This window comes from Festucalex cinctus, chromosome 9, assembly GCF_051991245.1.
Source record: "Festucalex cinctus isolate MCC-2025b chromosome 9, RoL_Fcin_1.0, whole genome shotgun sequence".
Lineage (NCBI taxonomy): Eukaryota > Metazoa > Chordata > Actinopteri > Syngnathiformes > Syngnathidae > Festucalex > Festucalex cinctus.
In genome coordinates this window covers 13073903-13092543 of record NC_135419.1, presented here as the reverse complement: position 1 = coordinate 13092543, position 18641 = coordinate 13073903, and the positions used below count along the sequence as shown (strand labels likewise).

General features: G+C 38.1%; 2 protein-coding genes across 2 annotated transcripts in view; one reads left to right on the top strand and one right to left on the bottom strand.

Annotated features, from left to right (window-relative positions):
* The window catches only part of ergic1 (endoplasmic reticulum-golgi intermediate compartment 1), a 105130-nt gene extending 100904 nt beyond the window's left edge, over positions 1-4226 (top strand). The window contains exons 16-18 of the mRNA XM_077531824.1: positions 931-1031; positions 1373-1495; positions 2395-4226. Coding sequence (XP_077387950.1) covers positions 931-1031; positions 1373-1495; positions 2395-2502 — 332 coding nt within the window. The 3' untranslated portion in view covers positions 2503-4226. The remainder of the gene's footprint in view (positions 1-930; positions 1032-1372; positions 1496-2394) is intronic.
* A 1675-nt stretch (positions 4227-5901) lies between these two features.
* Positions 5902-18641, bottom strand: part of flt4 (fms related receptor tyrosine kinase 4) — a 65715-nt gene continuing 52975 nt past the window's right edge. The window contains exons 16-30 of the mRNA XM_077531816.1: positions 17313-17419; positions 16898-17033; positions 16419-16523; positions 14939-15052; positions 14541-14629; positions 12366-12486; positions 12170-12264; positions 9843-9965; positions 9629-9740; positions 9328-9427; positions 8536-8641; positions 8315-8439; positions 7799-7922; positions 7385-7470; positions 5902-6512 (exon numbers count right to left, since the gene is read on the bottom strand). Coding sequence (XP_077387942.1) covers positions 6290-6512; positions 7385-7470; positions 7799-7922; positions 8315-8439; positions 8536-8641; positions 9328-9427; positions 9629-9740; positions 9843-9965; positions 12170-12264; positions 12366-12486; positions 14541-14629; positions 14939-15052; positions 16419-16523; positions 16898-17033; positions 17313-17419 — 1766 coding nt within the window. The 3' untranslated portion in view covers positions 5902-6289. The remainder of the gene's footprint in view (positions 6513-7384; positions 7471-7798; positions 7923-8314; positions 8440-8535; positions 8642-9327; positions 9428-9628; positions 9741-9842; positions 9966-12169; positions 12265-12365; positions 12487-14540; positions 14630-14938; positions 15053-16418; positions 16524-16897; positions 17034-17312; positions 17420-18641) is intronic.

Sequence of the window (18641 nt, the reverse complement as noted above, 5' to 3'; positions counted from 1 at the left end):
AAATCTGATGTAAATTTTATCATAGATGACATCAGGACGAAGGGAAATAGCACATGTTCAGTTTTTGAACAGTGACAGCGTTTCTACTGTATATATTTACAATTATTTTTTGCTTTGTCCAAATACAGCGTGTTCCAAAATGGTTGACCCCATTTCGTAGGCCAATTTTCGTTGGAATGACCTCAAATTTTCACAGCTTGTGTAGAAACGTTTCAAGTTTTTGTGTGTAAGGTTTGGGATTTCTATCTTTTGAGGTTAAGAAATACCGTTCACTTCAAAAGAAAAGGCATTTTGCGTGTTAGAGTATGCTCGTACTCAGTCACCAAAGACAATGCAGCGTGCCTTCTTCACAAATTTTGCAAAGGCACCAACTACAAAACAAATTACGACTTGGCACCAAAAATTTCAAGAGAAGGGCCTTTTTTGGCACGAGCTCGAATACCAACTCGACGTGTGCAGAGTCACAGGCGCCGCTCATATTGAACATTTATGAAAATCTGTCATAGAACCAAAAAATATTTGTACATTTCTTTGGAAATTTAAACAATAAAATGTGTGACCTTCAACATAAAGTGTATTTAGTTTCATTAAGATCCATCAAGTAGTTTCCGAGATATGGGCATTTGGAATATGAATCAAGACGCACAAAATCTAGCCATTTTTATCCATCTCAGGGGGCGGCCATTTTGTCAGTTGTTGTCAACTGAAGATGACCACAGTTGCTCAAGGCTCAAGTAACGAGCAGTCATGGCTCACCTGTTTTACGAAGCTGAGCTGTGATTGGTCATTACCTGAGACCTGAGTAACTGTGACATCATCGTCAGTCGACTGACAAAATGGCCGCCTCCTGAGATGGATAAAAACGGGTACTTAGCTGCTTAATTCATATTCCACAAATGTGATTTTTTTTTTCTTCCTCTGTTATTGCAGCTCTAGCCTCACATGACTACATCCTGAAAATTGTTCCAACAGTTTATGAAGATCTGTCGGGCAAGCAGAGGTTCTCCTACCAGTACACGGTGGCCAACAAGGTGCTGTAGCCCCTCCCCCCTGCTCGATTTATGTGACTTCATACTTTTAAGAATCGAACTTTAGGCGCTTATCACTGTCACTGATCAAGCAGAGTGCGCGAAATGTGTCAAAATTGTACCACAGCTGTTCCTTCTTCTCACTTGATATAACCAAAACACACTTCCTGCATCTGATTTGACTTCAGATTGGTTCTGATTCTGAATGAATCACAAGTGACTTGGTACCGTTATGAGTCAGAAAGACCACCAGATAAGGATGAAGTTCCCCAGCCTGGGCAGTACACAGATCGTGTATGACACAGCTGATTAGCGCTAATATGTAGCATGTGCTCTTTTTGCAGGAATACGTCGCGTACAGCCACACGGGCAGGATCATACCGGCCATCTGGTTCCGATACGACCTGAGTCCAATCACAGTCAAGTACACCGAGAGGAGGCAGCCCCTTTACCGCTTCATCACAAGTGTGAGTGAAACTTACAGTGGAAAGTCATCCAAACGTCACTTGATTTACATTTTGCTGTCCGTAAATGGTAATATTGAGCGGAACATTCTTTCCTCTTCAGTGATTCAAATATTTACATGTGGTTTATTTATCATGTACATCAAATGTGAATCCAAATCGAAACTTGATCAGCCGTGACCTCTCATTGCCGTCCAGTTATATGCGGCGAGTCTCGCATCCTCAAACGTTGTGCTTCCAAAAGTTTTGGCCGTCCGCTTTATTTTCATTGCATCACCCGCATTTTTTCCTGCTGACTGACAGCGCGCGGTCAAGGCCAAATTGGCCCTTTTTAGATGATGAGTTCCACCCTAATTGGCCCTTTGTGTTGTTTTGAGTTTGTGGGTGATTTCAGGGAATTTAAAAGCAGGCGATGACATGTGCTCTCAGTGCACTCGTGAGTCATTCGTTCAGATTGTGAGTCAAGTAATGAGACTCTTTGCTTGCATTCCAGGTTACTCTTACATCGCTCAACACGCATTGTTAGCCAGTTAGAAGCCAGATTGTGTGTCACTTTGTGTTAGGGATGAAATCCTTTGAACAATAATCTATTTTTCCCCCCTTAATATTGTGATTGCAAATGAAGCGTATTCTAAAGCGTATTAGGCGTACTATCAAAGATTTTATTTATTTTTTTAATCTACATCAGTTTCTGAAAATTGCACTCTGCTACACTGTGATGTCGATTTGGACCTGATTAATGTTTTTATTTATTTATATTTTTTCTTCTTTATATTTTTTACATTTTTATTTATTTTTTAATTTATTTTCTTTTTCATTATTTTACTTTTTTTTAACTTTATTTCTTTATTTAATATATTTATTTTATTTATTTTTAATATATATTTTTATATATTATGCAGATCTGTGCCATCGTCGGAGGGACGTTTACAGTGGCGGGCATAATTGATTCGTGCATATTCACTGCATCAGAGGCCTGGAAGAAGATCCAGATTGGAAAAATGTCCTAGGACTAAAACCTAAAAGCGACCGTTTTCCTCCCCCCCACCCCTTATGTTATTATTTATAAGTGCAAAAGTAGCCTGTTAGCTAAATCCAATCCTGCTTCCTTGGGAATGTATCCTGGTAACCAGTCGAGGGGCTCAAAGCACAGGATTTAATTTTCAGGCTCCTGGCGCTCATCTCATGTCGGTTAGCGACGCTGCCCTCGGGCTCAGTGCGTTCCGGTGACGTGTGGATGCTGACTATCGCGTGTCCGCTTCCTGCGGCCAACTTTTTACAGCGTGTCGGGGGTCAGCCAAGGGAGCTACAGAAACTTTCAGTCTGTCTTTTGAAAGGTGTTTTTTTTTTTTTTCTCCAAACTTAATGGTAAATTGGTAAACAGTATGGCGAAACATGCAGTCACTGTAAAATGTGGCGTGTGCTTTGAGTTTACACAATCATCCTCATGTTTAGTGGCTTCCAAAAAATGTTCGGAAAATCGTGATGATGACTTTCCTATTAGACAAGGTCATGGGCTGACTAATGAAGCTCTTCCCCTTTATCATAGTTCCTCGGCACCAAAGCACTACTTTTTCACAAGATACAGATTTGGCCTGAGCACAAAATCTGTGACTACAAGTAGTTAACTTTTTCAGCTAATAATGGGGAATAAGTTTGAAACATTTAATAATAATAATAATAATAATAATTTATCCCCCACAGATATGCACATACTCATGTCATTAGCTTGTTCCTCTTGGAGCATTTTACGAGGCCATGATTGCCATTCAGCGTTCTTTTTTGTTTTGTTTTTCGTTTCAACTTAATTTTGGTGTTGTCTATAATGTTATTAAGCTGTATTTTATTTTATTTTATTTTTAAGTTTGTTTAAAGCGTAGTGGGGCCACACTGAAGTGAAAAAAAAAACAGTACAATATCACTAAAAATATTATAGGACTGTCAAGTCTTCTATTATGATTGTTAAACATCAACAATTTATATTCCCATGATTAAAGTACTTGGACATTAAAAAATATATATTATTACAAAAAATGGAAAACTAGATTTTATGAAAAAGTCACAGTAAAGTAATGAGTTATGATGAGGACTTGTTAAGAAATTTCTGGTTAAAAGTTTAACTTTAGTTTGTTTGTCCAATGAAGTAGTGAATGTTTTGGTTTTATGTGTTTTTGTTCCAAGGGGGAAAAAAAACAAAAATGGCCCCTGTTGATGTTGCAACCAGAAGTATTTTTAACTTTTTTTTTTTTTTCCTTCCATGAGGATATGGAAAGTCTCCACATTGACACAGAAGCTGCTGGGCTTTGACTTTATCAGGTCACGTGAGAATTTGGACACTCAGCTGTTCCAAATATGACCGCTGTTGATTTTTTTCATTTCAGTGTAGCCATAATGGTTGTTCATAGTTTTTTTTTTAAATTTTATTTTATTTATTTTTTTTAAAGCAAACCAAGTATTGTCCTGCTGGTTTCTTTCTGTTAACAGAAAACTAGTTACAAAAAGGCTGAGGTCACCCATTTCCCATTTGTATTCAATTCTTGTTTGATCAAGGTGCCAATGAAGTTACTGTCAGTCATCGACTGAGATTAAATAATTTATTTCATTCTGACATTTTTTTTTAAACTTTTATTTACTTTAAGAGAAGTAAATTCCAGGTCCAATTCACAATATGGTACTTTTGTAGTGTGCAACGCAGACAAGACGTTTCATTTCTTAATAAAAGCTCAGCAGCTGACGTTTTTTGGGTTTTTTTTATGTCGGTGTTTTTCAGGGACGTCCAATTCAGGTCAAAAAAAGTGACAAACAGGCGACCTGAACCTTTGCATCTCATTTGGCGTGCGCAAGGTGTGGACCTTGCTCCCCGCCACCTCATTTACGATTCCAGGTCGTCATGCGTGATGTCAGCTTGTAAGAGCTTGATAAGCCGTCGCCGTGCGTACGTGTGGCGCCGATAAGAGCCTCTCGGTGTGACTCAACCGCTTTTTATTCACCGTAACGTCGCTCAGCCTCAGGTGGCCTCCGTCACTAACATTTTCAATGCGCCGCCACCGCCTCCACTAAATGACATCTTTGGCGCATATTGGCGCCCGCTTGTGTTACGTGAATCATCGCTCGGCTTGTCAATCAGCAACAAAAGCTTATTTAAGATGAATCAAAATACGGTACATCCAGAAAGTATTGACTTTTTCCTCATTTTGTTCTAAATTACATTCCCCATGACATTGTGAAATATTGATCAAAGGCTGAAGAATTTGCAGTGGATAAAAGTCTACACAGACCTGTTAAGGTTTTTATGAAAAAAAAATCCCAATATGTTCAACTCAATTGAAAAACAAACTGACAAAAAGCTTAGAACAACCTGGTTGCATAAATATCTACACCCTCAAGCTTATACTTTGTTCCAGCACCTTAGGCTTTTATTATAACACTCGGTTTAGTTTACTGGATTCAGGTTCGGATTCTTAGAAAATCGATTGGCATTTTGAACTGTTCATAATTCACTCAAGTTCTATCTTAAGTCGTAATTTGAGGTCATGTGATTAATCACGGTTAAAAACTTTAATCGCCTGAGACCCCTAGTTCATCACTTTTGCTAACTCTAGTTACAACTGAGAAAAAATAAAATAAAATTCCCAAATCATGCTCCTGACTACCAAGAAAAGAAATATGATGATCTAATCATGTTTATTTTGATATTCCGCAATCTTTGTGAAGTAACTGGAATACTGCAAAAGAAAAAAAAAAAAAAACGTTTTTATTTAAGCTATGATGTGTCCACTACAGAGGACATTTTTCTAAACTTTAAATGCTAGGCTCAAATACAGTTAAAATAATTCAAACAATACTTTAATGTGTTCGTAAGAGTCTTATAGAAAACATGCTAACAACATTTAAAGCCTAAATTTGTTCAATAAAAAGTGTTATACACTTACTTTTCCTCTTCCCTAAAAAGTGCTTGTACTCTTTGGAAGCCATTTTCTTTTATGATGCAATCAGTGTAGTAAAATCAAGTAGCAAAGCCCCACCCCTACACATTTAATTTAATCATATGAACTGGGTGGGATTCAGGTTTAAAAAGGTCCACTACAGAGGACAAATTTGAATTGCTGGTAGTCAGGATGTTACACATTATTTTTTAGAGTTTGGGCCAGAAAGATCAACGTTGGGTTTAATCGGACTTTATTGCATTAGGATTTTTTTTTCCTTGTAAGAAAATCCTCCCATCCTACCTCGTAGTCCAAACAAATGACAAAGATGGCAGATTGTTGTCACGTACTAAACAGCGAGTACTTGCCCCAAATTCCTGCAGCTCCTTCATCGTTGCTGTTGGCCTCTTTACTGTTTGTTTGTTTTTGTTTTTTTAAACAATTTTGAAGTTATTGGTAATGTCACTGTTGTGCCATATTTTCTTCCTCCATTTGGTGATGACGTCACCGTGTCTGTCACATGATATATGGAATCTAAAAATAGAATGGATACATGTGCAACCATTGATTTGAAAACAGATGTGAGGAGATACATTTCTTTATATCTTACCATATAAGGAAACAGTTGTACAAATGAAGCACTTTGAAATACAAAAGCTTAAAAAAATATACAATACGTGTGTTCAGAAAATACATTGGTTTTGTTTTGTAGTCGTAATGCTGCCACCCAGTGGCTGCTGTGCTTGTCAGGCACATGAATTACAGTCCATCGCCAGCTCAGGTTCAAGTTCACCGTGTGTTTATATATATTTATATATTTTTTTTATTTGAGTTTTTAAAATTCCTTTCTCTTGTCATACACGTGTTTCGGTCACACATTGGAGGAGGCAAAGCAGGGTGCACTTGGCGAGGAGAAGAAGTCACTGGCGCAGAAGCCCTCCTCAGACAAGTGTCCGTATTCGTTGTTGTAGAACGTCTGACCCGACAGCTGGTTGAAGAAATTTGGACGCGTGCACCCGGTGGAACCGAAGTTCCGTCCAAAAGAACCGCTCGAGGCCGTCAGAGGCTCCGTGCTGCTGCTGCTGCTCATGCGTCTGAAGGCGGGACACCAAAATAGGCAATGAGTGAGCAAAAAATTGTTTTTCTATGTAGCTACATTTTATTAAATGGGAAAATTCAAGAAGTGAATAGTCTGAATAGCGATAGTCTGAATAATTGATTGTATAATTTATTGATAAAGTGTCTAGATAAGTTCAGTGCTTAACCCTACAAAGCTTGAACCCTGAAATATATGAGAAAAAAAATCTGATTCTTTGTAAATAGAGTATTTATTGGTGCTTTTGAACATTTTTTTTTTTTTGAAAATCAACTTCCACATAGTTTTGATTTGTGTCATATTTGATACATCTGGCCACAATGCTTTAAATTCTCACATTTATAACTGTCGAAAATATAATAATAAACAGACATATCAAACATTAGTATTTCCAAATATCAGAACATTTCCCACTATGAATATAAGTATTGGTGCAAGGTAGCTGGAAAAGCCATCAGCTGGGTGATACTGCCCTCTAATGGATTATCAGTGCAATGCATGTGTCAGATCATATACGTCAGGCTTTTAATAGGGTGAAAATATATTATCATGAAATAAAGAGCTCAAAATGTCTGTTTAATGATACATTTGGATTTATAGGGAGTGTTGTCCACATGCTTACATGGAATAAGCTTATCCTATAATACCAAAGATTTATGCATAATACATTCGATCTATAAAATAAAAACAACCTTGAAAATATTAAGGGAAATAAAATCATAATTGGATTTTTTTGAGTATGTAAGAAAGTTTATTATTATTATTATTATTATTATTAGACTTTTTCTAAATAGCTCAGTCGTAATTATAAGTAATACAAACAAAAAAAAAATAGCATCCACCAATAAGAATGACAGTTGTGGAATTCACCTTTTTGCCACAGCTCCCTTGTGCCTGTGCTCAAGTCTCTCCAACTCCTCCGAGGCTAAAACCATCCCGCTGTCCGTCTGGTTATCCTGGAGAGACATGAAATCTTGTGACCTCAGAAAAAGTATGTCACCATGCCCTAAAATCAATTTTCTTTCTCATTTGGATGATTGAGATTCTTTTTAACATGTTTATATTTATTTTTGATTGCAAACAAAATGACTTACGAAAAAAAACTTTTAAAAAGTGTTGAGCAAGACCAAAATACAATACTGCACATGGTACTGCCTCGCCATCTTATATAAGTCAAAATCAATATGCTTTCCCATGGCGCTAAAAAAGTGAATCACTTTGCCGGTGAACCGAGGCCAGAGATACATTTCACAAAATTGCGAATAATATCATAAAAGTTCTTACCTGAGTGCTCTTCTGAGGCTGAATCTCTAAAGGTAGCTCTTCAAACGTCTTCACTCTGGGCTGGCTCGTCTTTGAGGCTCCCGCCAGCACGCAGCCGGCAAAGGGCACCAAGTTATAATACCTGCTAGAAAGACCAGCGAGAGGTCAGCGTGCCAAATACGTGATGCGGCGCCACAAAAAAAAGAGACTTCATTGAATTCAGACTCAAATAAAAACCTCAGCTGACCTGTTGTGCTCACAGAACACGTCACGGACAGTTAAATGAGCTAACCCTCCCCGAGGGCTTATAAGTTTAATGAGCATACTCCCAAATGTTAGGTCATTTCATGAGAGGAAAAAAAGCTTCAAATACTTTTTAATGGCAAGAAACTCAAAAGAAGTTGACCTGCTAACAAAATGGTGTCAAACTCGTTATATATCGTTAACTCATTTGTGACAACCAAGTCACGCCCACCTCTGTCAGTTAGCCACACCCACCCATGCATTCTACAAGTAAGAAATTCACTACATCAGTACCTGTTCGGCAGCGCGTTACAAGCCAGCCTCAACTCCTCTTCAGATGGAGGCCGCGATGACGCTTGCGAAAAGCCGTCATCTTCTGAGCTCTGCGAGTGGTTCAAAGGGATGTAGTCCTTCCCGTCCTGAGAGCAAAAAAAAAAAAAAAAAAAAAAAAGTTGTTCAGATCAACAACAGGAAGCAGTTTCGTTGATGTTATGTTTCTCATAGGTGTATCTGACAGGCAGACTGTTGTCCTGCAGCAGGTCTCCCAGGGTTTGCACCAGGGCGGGGAAGGGGGGTCGCTCTTTGGGCTCTCCGTGCCAGCACGCCAACATGATGCCGTATCTGCCAGCAGAGGGCGGCAGAGTCATGCAAAGAATGCTCAACATACTGTACAACCACCAACCAACCATCTGCTAGTAGTGATGTCAAATTATCTCTTATGGACTGTAAGTTGGCAAAATAATTTCAAATGAATTTTGAATTTATGCGAATTTATGCTTAGTTGTGAGGTGGACAACTGTGCTGTATCACAATGTGATATGTACTACTACTACTTTGATAGATACAGTGGATAGGAAGGTACGCTTAGAAAAAATGTACTTTCTGTACGTCAGTTGCTCATGATTAAAATGTGCTAAGTGACGTCATCTTTTTAATCATGTGCAAGTTAACAAGTTAAATAAATTTATACATATGTATATATTCTTCGAAAATGTTGGTCGTAAAATTAGTATTATTTTATAGCCACATACTAATAACCTAGTAACACATTTCTTGGTAGCTTTAACTCATTAGCATGGGTAGTTTTTAGTTGTTGATCAAAATCCTGACCCAAGGTGATGGGTAGAAATAAACCCACCCTGCTACGTCTATCAAGAATCTCTAAGGTCTTTTATTATGTACCATGACTCCATTGAATAACTTTTTTTAAATAAAATGAGCAATAATAATTATATTTAAATTGATCAGTTTAATAAGTAAACAGTTAATACAACAAATGTTTCCCCACCATTGATAACAGATCTTACATTTCAGGCGAGGCCGTTTCTGGCGATCTCATTCTGACGCCGTCTTTGAGTCGTTTGCAAAAGTCCTCATCAATTTGCACTCCCGGATATGGAGAAGCACCTGGAACAAAAGAGTCAGATAGAACAAAGAAACTGGTGCATGAAAAATCAGGCATGACCATTTTAATCTCGCTGCAAGAAATCCAACCAAATTCCCAAATTGCTGTGGGATTTGCACTTCAATGGCGACCCCGCAATGTTTGAACTTCCCTTTTATTCAAATGTGTCTTGATATTAAAAAGGAAAAAAAAAGTTTTTGTACCAAGTGAAAAGATTTCCCAGAGGAGCACTCCAAAGGACCACACGTCACTCTGGCTGGTGTACACTTTGTCAAAGATACTCTCCGGTGCCATCCACTTGAGAGGCAGTCGGGCCTGCATGTGAGCATGTCAAAACGGCACAGAAAAAAAATTACACCCGAGGCAAGGAGAGTCAATCGTCACGTCGACTGTGGAAAACGTTCACGTCGTTCGTACGTTGCCTTTCCTGACGTAGTCGGGGTCTTTGTATATGTCTCGGGCCAGGCCGAAGTCGCAGATCTTCACCACGTTGTTTTCTGACAGCAGAATGTTGCGGGCCGCCAGGTCTCTGTGGATACACTGCCGACACACGCATGGAATTTCATCTTTTGTTAGTTTTACGTCGTTGCCGCGCATACTGATATGGGGGGCTGGTCTTTGTCTGCCAGCCCCTGCGACTGCTTTGCCTACAGTAGCATATTAAAACGCCGGCGACCTAACAGTCTGCTGATAAAAGTTCAGTGTCATGCTTTTGTTTGATATGTAAAACGCCTCCGTTTGATGGATTCAGCAATTAGAATGAGATGAATGCGATACTATGAAGTCAGACTTTTCCACAGAAATGTCTGAAGGGGTTCAAAGAAGAAATTTATTTTTATTTTTTGATCTCCCACGCTGTCAAAGACAAAATCAAGGACAAAAACAACCAGAACTGACAAAGAAGTAAATTTCACTGCTGCATGTTGTTGAAACCTGCTGCATGAAAACAAAGTTTAATGGCGATTATCTTTCCTATTTAGCACATGGGCCACATCTGATCTTAAGTCAGTTTATGTGGAGACTTGGAAAAAGTGTTTTTTAGACTTGGAACAGATTAAAATTATTTACAATAATTATAATGGGAAAAATTGTTTCGGATTTCGAACAAATCACTTTTAGAACAGCCTTCCGTTTGAAAACCGAGGTTTGACTGTAATAGAATTCAAATCGACATAGCAAGGAAGGACAATGCAATTTTGAAATTGTAAAAGCTGCCATTTTGAAGAGGAAAAAAAAATCTTCATTTGGATTTGTCTTTAGGCATATTAGAGGTGTCAAGCGATTAAAATGTTTAATCGTAATTAATCACAAGACTTCAATAGTTAACTCACGATTAATCACAAATTTTACATCTGTTCTAAATGTACAATAAAATGTACACGTAAATTATTTTCCAAGTTTTCAGACTCTTAAAGTGTTAAACTAAAAGAAATATGTCTGCATCTTTTAGTCACTTCATAATAATTCATAAAATTGAGTTAACATTAAAAAGATGTACTGTACTGTACTGTAAAAAACAAAAAAACGAGTGATTGATTTGGGTTGGTCATTTTTCTGCCACTAGATGGCATAATCGCATTTGACAGTGACAGCTCAGTGCATTTTTCTTTCCATATTAAAACTCATTCACTGCCTTTGACAAGTATACTTGTCAATTGTATTTTTTAGAGCGGTGCTAAATGGGGGCGAATCTGAGCATGCTCCACTGTAAATATCAAACTTGGAAACAACTTTACTGATGCCCAACCACCGGTAGATGACATCATAGCCCCATTTTATAGGAAATAAACACAGTTTCAGAGTCCATGGGAGAAATGGCTGTATTTTGGCAAACCTACATTTTTCTGCTGTCAATTATAAAAGAACGGGACGGGACAAAAAGTAGGGAGTCTATTCTGTTATTTGGTAGATTCGGTTTATATATAATTATTGAATGTAATATCACGTGAGTATTGGAAATGTAAAAATTTTCTATAATGACTGGCAGTGAATGAGTTAAAAGCTATCTCATCTTTTAACATAGAAGTCTATTTCAGTTGCGTCACTTCAGTCACAGATAGCTTGCATAATACACAATTAAATTGTGTTAAAAAGTCAAAAATCATCAAGTGATGTTACAGAATGTTTAGTGTCCGAATTTTTATTTTTTTTTAATGAAATGATTACATCATCTTACAAAGGAGCATTCGTCGATCTAATCCTAATGTTTTATAGGCTACAATTAGTTTGATGATGTTTCAGCTGGGCAGACGAAAATGTTTGTTGCCATTTACTGCCATTCTTGTCTTCACTGGACGGACTCATTCGCCACAATGTGATTGAACATTTCTTCACTCATGAAATATTTTTCAGTGCAACATTAATTGGGGAGGATTGCGCTTCAACGAGTGCCACTGAGGCGAGTTTACCATGTTATTTTTTTTACTTTATACGTAAGGTATATTTTTACTGACAAATCTCTAAATCGCACTTTCCACTCTCAATTTCGACAATGGAATTCGTGCCCTCAAAGTTTTGTGCTCCCATTCACCACAATAGTGATGTGGTGTCACAAAAAGGCACTAATACACAAGTTTGTGACAGACAGATTTGGAGTAACTCTCGCTCTATATCGGTTGAAAAGAATAACAATTTGCATGCGCTTTCTTTAAAACTCCGTAATGATCTGCGGACACAATCGCCATCCTGCAAACACAACCTCGAGAGACAAATTGTCGCTAATTGCTACAGTGCTGCTAATGAACCTTTCTCGATGCCAGGAACTCCATCCCACGGGCTACTTGGAAACTGTAGCAAATTAGATCTTCTATCGTCAAAGGCGTTTTCCACAAATCCTCCACTGTGGGGAGGAAAAACAAAGATGAAAGCCACGCGTTAACAACCGCACAATCTGTTTTTTGTTTTGTTTTCTTTTGTTTTTTTGCTGCGAGTGAGACTCACGTTTTTCCACGCCGGGTTTGTGAGCGGCCGTGTCCAACGACGGCGTCTGAAGGCCACTTTGCTCCGTTTGACCGGCTTCGATCATCCGCCGAACCTGGCTCTGAGTTTTGGGAGAACGATCCTAAATGGAGGAATGAGTGAGGGCTTTATTTCACCAGTCGGAATTATGCGCGAGTGCCTATTTATTAGGGGTGTGCCAAAAAAATTGCCACTCTCATTTAGTACGATTCAGAATCGATTTTAAAGTTCCCCAAATCGGTTTTATTTAAGTTATTTCATACTGTCTTGCCCTTGTTTGTGTGTGCCTTTTATTGAGAGCGCTGTTCATGTTGTACACGATTTGGCCACTTAGGGGCAGTGTGGTTCTGCGCATTCTGATACACTGTAAATGTAGGGATGTAACGATATCAAAACATCACGATACGATATTATCACGATATGAAGGTCACGATACGATAATTATCTTCATCTGACAATTAGAATAGATAGAAGGCCAAAACATCCCAAATGAAAATTAAATTGCACTAATAAACTAGCCACTGGTGGTAGAACTGCACAAATGGAAATCAACGACTTTTTTTAACAAATGTGTTCCTTCTAAATTTTGCGAACATGACGTCGACTATATTGTGGCAGTTTTAATATCACGATATCGCGATATTGCCCTGATCGTGACATCCCTCTGTAAATGGTAGCCACGTTAGAGAGTAGAAAAATCCGTGCATCATTCGTTCAATCGTTTTCCCCAAACAAAAAGGGATGTAAAAATTCCAAAACAACAAAAAAATGACTTGTTTTCTCAATATTTGTTCCAAAAACCAAAATGAAGAAACCGGAGAACAACTTATCCGATTTCCAATTTTGTGCACAAATGGAAAATGGTAAAAACAGACAACGGGCGATTTGGACGGCTACCCAGTAATATTTACAGATCAGTAACTGTGTGCTAGTAATTGCAAAAATTGATGATTATGTGCTCTTCAGTGCGTGTAAGAGGGTAACTCTGAGGCCAGAAGACATGACAAGGTCGAGCCATGAATCAGATAAAACAAACAAAAAAAATCGCTTCCGGGGGTCACACTGGATGAAACGTCCAAATCGCTCGTTGTCCGTATTTTCCATTTGTGCACAAAATCCAAATTTGGGTTTTTGGATCGAATATTGAGAAAACAAGTCATTTTTTTGTTTTTGTACTTCCCGTTTTGTTTGGAAAAACAACTGAACGAATGATTTAGAAGGGAAAAGTCAAATTATTCCAATAAAAGTTGTAGTTTTGCAGCGTAATGTTAAGATGCTTCTCTGTATACTAGGGATGGGCGCGTACCGATACCAGGTATCGGTATCGGGCTGATACCAGCCTTTTTTCAAGTACTCGAGTACTCGTGACGCAGACGAGTACAAGCGACCGATGGCAGAGGGGGAAGACGTTAAGTGAGTCCTCCTTGCCTGTAGCTGGCGCTAGCTTGCAGCAGTTTTTCACCACAAAACTTCACCGGTTTGGAAATACTTCAAAATTGTGAATCTTAAACTAAAAGAGCATTTTTGTGTTTTATTTTGAGCGTTAAGACTATTGACTGTGCTGTTTTTTTTTTTTTGTCAAAATTAAAGGAAATATGTTTGTTTATATTTATATATATGTGTGTGTGTGTGTGTATATATATATATATATATATATATATATATATATATATATATATATATATAATATTTATATATATATATAATATTTATATATATATATTATATTTATATAAATATTATATATAAATATATATATTTGTAAAATATCTTTTAGTGATTTTTTTTTTTTTATTTGTCAAAATGTACTACTGGTATCGGTATCGGTGAGTACTGAGGGTCTGAGTATCGGTATTGGTCTGAAAAAAAGTGGTATCGAACATCCCTACTGTATACATTCCTGAAGCATTGAATACTCGTTTATTTGAGTGATAAGTGCCGTGAGTAGCGCGCTAATTAGCATTAGCGAGTCATATCATGATGATTCTTTGCACATGTCTAACTTGAAGCAGAAATCATTGTCAGTCAAATCATTTTGAATCAAAAATCGTTCTGAATCGGAAATCGATTCTGAATCGAATCCAAAAATTGGAATCAAATTGAATTGTGAGGCAGTCAAAGATTCCCAGTACCACCCATACTATTTATAATTGATACCCTATAGGGGAGGAAAAACTCTCTCTTTGTTCGCAGGAAGTTGGACAGATTCCCATACTTGCAGTATTCCACGATCACCATCAATGGGCCTGTTCAGAAAAAACACAAATCAGACCTCATTTTTATTGCTGCTTTCCTAATCGGTAAAAGAAGCCATGTGACATCGTCAGGAACTTTGTTGCACTCCCATGCCGCGATTATATAATATCCTTGTTTGCGCTTTAAGCAGAAATGCCACTGGAGAGAAGCGACACTAAACCGCCCAGCCAAAAAAGGAAGTTGTGCTGCGAGCTCAGCGAGTGACAACTAACAGTAAAAAGGTTCCCGCGAGGACAAAGCATCTGTTCCAACAAGAGAGCGAACGAGCGCAGGGCCCATCGGGTGCACTTCAAACTGACCGTTTGCTTTGGTGCAGGCTCCGAGCAGGTTGACGACATTCAGGTGGTTGCCAATGTGGATGAGGATCTTCAGCTCAGACATTAAAGCTTTGTGCTCGCTGGCCGTGGCTCCGTCTGAAAGCGCACAACGGACGGTAAACATTCACTGATCTGAAATCAAACGTCGGCCTCGTGTAACGCGTTTGACGCGTTGAGACTGACGTGGACGTGTTTTCACAAACAGGACACATTGTCCTGGTCTTCCAAGCTACACAATCATTTCACTTGTTAATCTATTATCTTTGTCTTAATTATCCCTTGGCAAAAAGTAATTCCCTTAAAAAAGCAATCACAGTCAGAGTTTCTTTTGGAAGAGAACAAACTACCTCATACAATTAGGGGAAAATTGTCTGCTGTAAGTGAAACATAAAAAAGTATATTAAGCTCAATAAACTGCACTATTGTTTTCTTTTATAAGGCTCCGGGTTGAGTGAGATTTTGCAGGTTTTAGTTTATTTTTGCCCCCTTTTTTAGTGTTGCACTGTAGGAGCTGTATTTTTTTTTATCATCATTATTATTATTATTATGATTTTTAACCATTTCACTATATCAGGGGTCTACAACCTGAGGCTCTGGAGCCATATGTGGCTCTTTTTTTTTTTTTTTAGATGAAATATTTAAATTAACTGATTTTGATTTAAAAAAATAAATAATAATAATTGGCTCTGGAGCCATATGTGGCTCTTTAGTCACTCTAAAAATATATATGTATATATATATATTTTTTACATTATTTTATTTTTTTAGATGAAATATTTAACTGATTTAGATAATAATAATAATAATAATTAAATATATTGTAAAAAAAAAGTCAGAGTCCAAATTTTCAAGTTGCCAGAAAAAGAGAGAGATGAAAGGTAGATGAAATTGATAGCAAAAACAAAACACGGGAAAAATATAGCCAATATGTCCAAAAAAGGAATAACAAAATTACCATAAAATGTCCACAAAATTGCCAAAAATGTCAGAAATTTATAGCAAAAAAAAATAAAAAAATGCAGGAAAAATATAGCCAATATGTCCAAAAAAGGAATAACAAAATTTTCATAAAATGTCCACAAAATTGCCAAAAATGTCACAAATTGATAGCAAAAAAAAAACAAAACAGGAAAAATATAGCCAATATGTCCAAAAAAGGAATAACAAAATTACCATAAAATGTTCACAAAATTGCCAAAAATGTCAGAAATTGATAGCAAAAAAAAACAAAACAGGAAAAATATAGCCAATATGTCCAAAAAAGGAGTAAGAAAATTAGAATGTATGAAAAATGAAGCATAAACAATAAATTAAAAAAACAAACGAAAAAACTCCTCAGCCCTCTTACTACATCTCTGCCCCAAATTTAATATGGGAAGTGCAATATGGCCCATTGCATTTATCCACGCAAAAGCGTTATGCTGACTAATTGAGAATACATGCATGGAAAGATGCCTCTGACCCTTCAGCATCTTGACAGCCACGGTGTCCAGACGAGCGCTCTTGCTGATTCCGTAGATGGACGCCTCGATGACCTTGCCGAAGGCACCGTGGCCCAAAACCTTCCCTGTGTCGAGGGACACAAAAAGGAGCGAATATTTTAGACTCATTGATTTGAAAATGTGAATGCATCTGGCAGCTATGGAGACCAGCCGGAAAAATTACAACCTCAATTGCAACGCTCGGAAAACAGAACGCTCCAATGAGTTGCGGCCACGGAACAGATGCTTTTTTCCTCAGGGTGTTTTTAAACAGCCGTGCAGGGAGCGAGTGCAATATTAAACATTAGCACTTTTCTTGGCAGGCTGCAATCTCAACTCGCCCATGAAGAATTCATGGAAACGCGATTTGGTTTTCAATCCATATATTCTCGCCTTTTGTTTTCCCCTCGTCATCCCGGCATGCACCTGTGCTCGACCCCCCACCTTGCGGCGCACTCACCCAGTCGCAATCGGTCCCGGGGGATTTCCCACTGGGAGGAGTCATACGGCAGGTATTCACACTGTTCATCCAAGGGAACCTCCAAAGGATCCATGATAATCGACAGATAGCCGGTCTTAATGTCCGCCGGGTTAATCTGTGGAACAGGCGAGAGATGAAAAATGAACGTGAGCGAGCGTTCCCACACGTCATGCTGTGGAACAGCTGCGCGGTGATGTCATTTGTGACCAAAAAAAAGTAAATAAAAGGCAATTTGGGAGTCATCACGCTCGTCCTTGTTATGAGGGTTAAAAACGACAAATTGGACTCCAAGGACACATCGGGAGGCCTCGGAGCAAACGGCAAAGACGAGACTGATTTAAAGGGGAGGCGGAGGTTAAAGAGGGTCAAACGTGGAAAAGGAGGGGCGCCTGACCCGTTTCACGTTGCAGAATATGAGGATGAGCAGGGCCCAGAAGAAGACAGCAAGCGCTCCGGTTCCGATGAGGATTACGATCTCCACGTTGGCTTTATCACTGGAACCTAAGCAGAACGAGAAGGAAAGGCGTCACAAGATGGGAACTTTTGAAACTTGCGCTGATGTTGGACCTGACAGCTTTGGTGTAAATCTACAGAGCAACAAGCATTAATAATTAAAAATGGTTTAAATGTGCTTGATTCAAGGTGTGTTATTCATTAAATATGCAAAATAGTTGCCGAATGTACGTCCAACTTTTGTGCATAAAAGTGCATTAAATTACAGGAAAAAGTGATTAAAAAATAAAAATTAATAAACGAGTTTGCTGTTAATTGAAACTTATGGATATTAGGGATGTAACCATAACGGCAATATCCTGATATTGTGATATTAAAACTGCCACAATATATCGTCGTCATATTAAAAGCAGCACATCTGTTAAAAATCAGGTTGATTTCCATTTGTGCAGTTCTAGCACCCTCTGGTGGCTTGTTTTTTAGTGCAGTTTAATTTTCACAAGGCATGTTTTGGCCCTTTAGCAAGTAAGTGCCTCAATATTAAGTCTTATTGGAGATTGCAGGTTGTTTATATCCATCCAATCCATCCATCCATTTTCTTGACTGTTTATTCCTCACAAGGGTCGTGGGGGGTGCTGGAGCCTATCTCAGCTGGCTCTGGGCAGTAAGCGGGTTACACCCTGAACTGGTTGTCAGCCAATCGCAGAGGTTGTTTATATGCATTAACAAAAGCACATTATTGTGTTTTTTTTTGTGTGAGCTAATTTACAATATTGTGACCTTTTTTGTATCGCCAACCTCCCCACAATATCACGATAATTATCACATCGTGACCTTCATATCGTGTAAATATCGTATCGTGATGTTTGGATATCGTTACATCCCTAGTATAAATGTGGGCACGGATGGAGTTTTCTGTCGTTTGGTATTTTCGTACATCATGTTTTGGCCCTTCGATGTTTAAAAATGGTCAGCTGAAGAGACATGTAATGCTTGTGCAATATGTGGTGGAACTCAATGTATTGTGCATGCATTATTAGCAAGTAAGTGCCTCAATATTAAGTGTTATTAGAGAGTTATTATATGCATTGCTGTAATGTACAAAAGCACAAAATTGTGTTGTTGTTTTTTTTAGTAGGAGCTCATTTTTTTGACAATATTGTGACCTTTTTTTTTTTAATATTGTGAACCTCCCCACAATATCGTGATAATTATTGTATCGTGAGCCTGATATCGTGATATTATTGTATCATGATGTTTCGATATCATT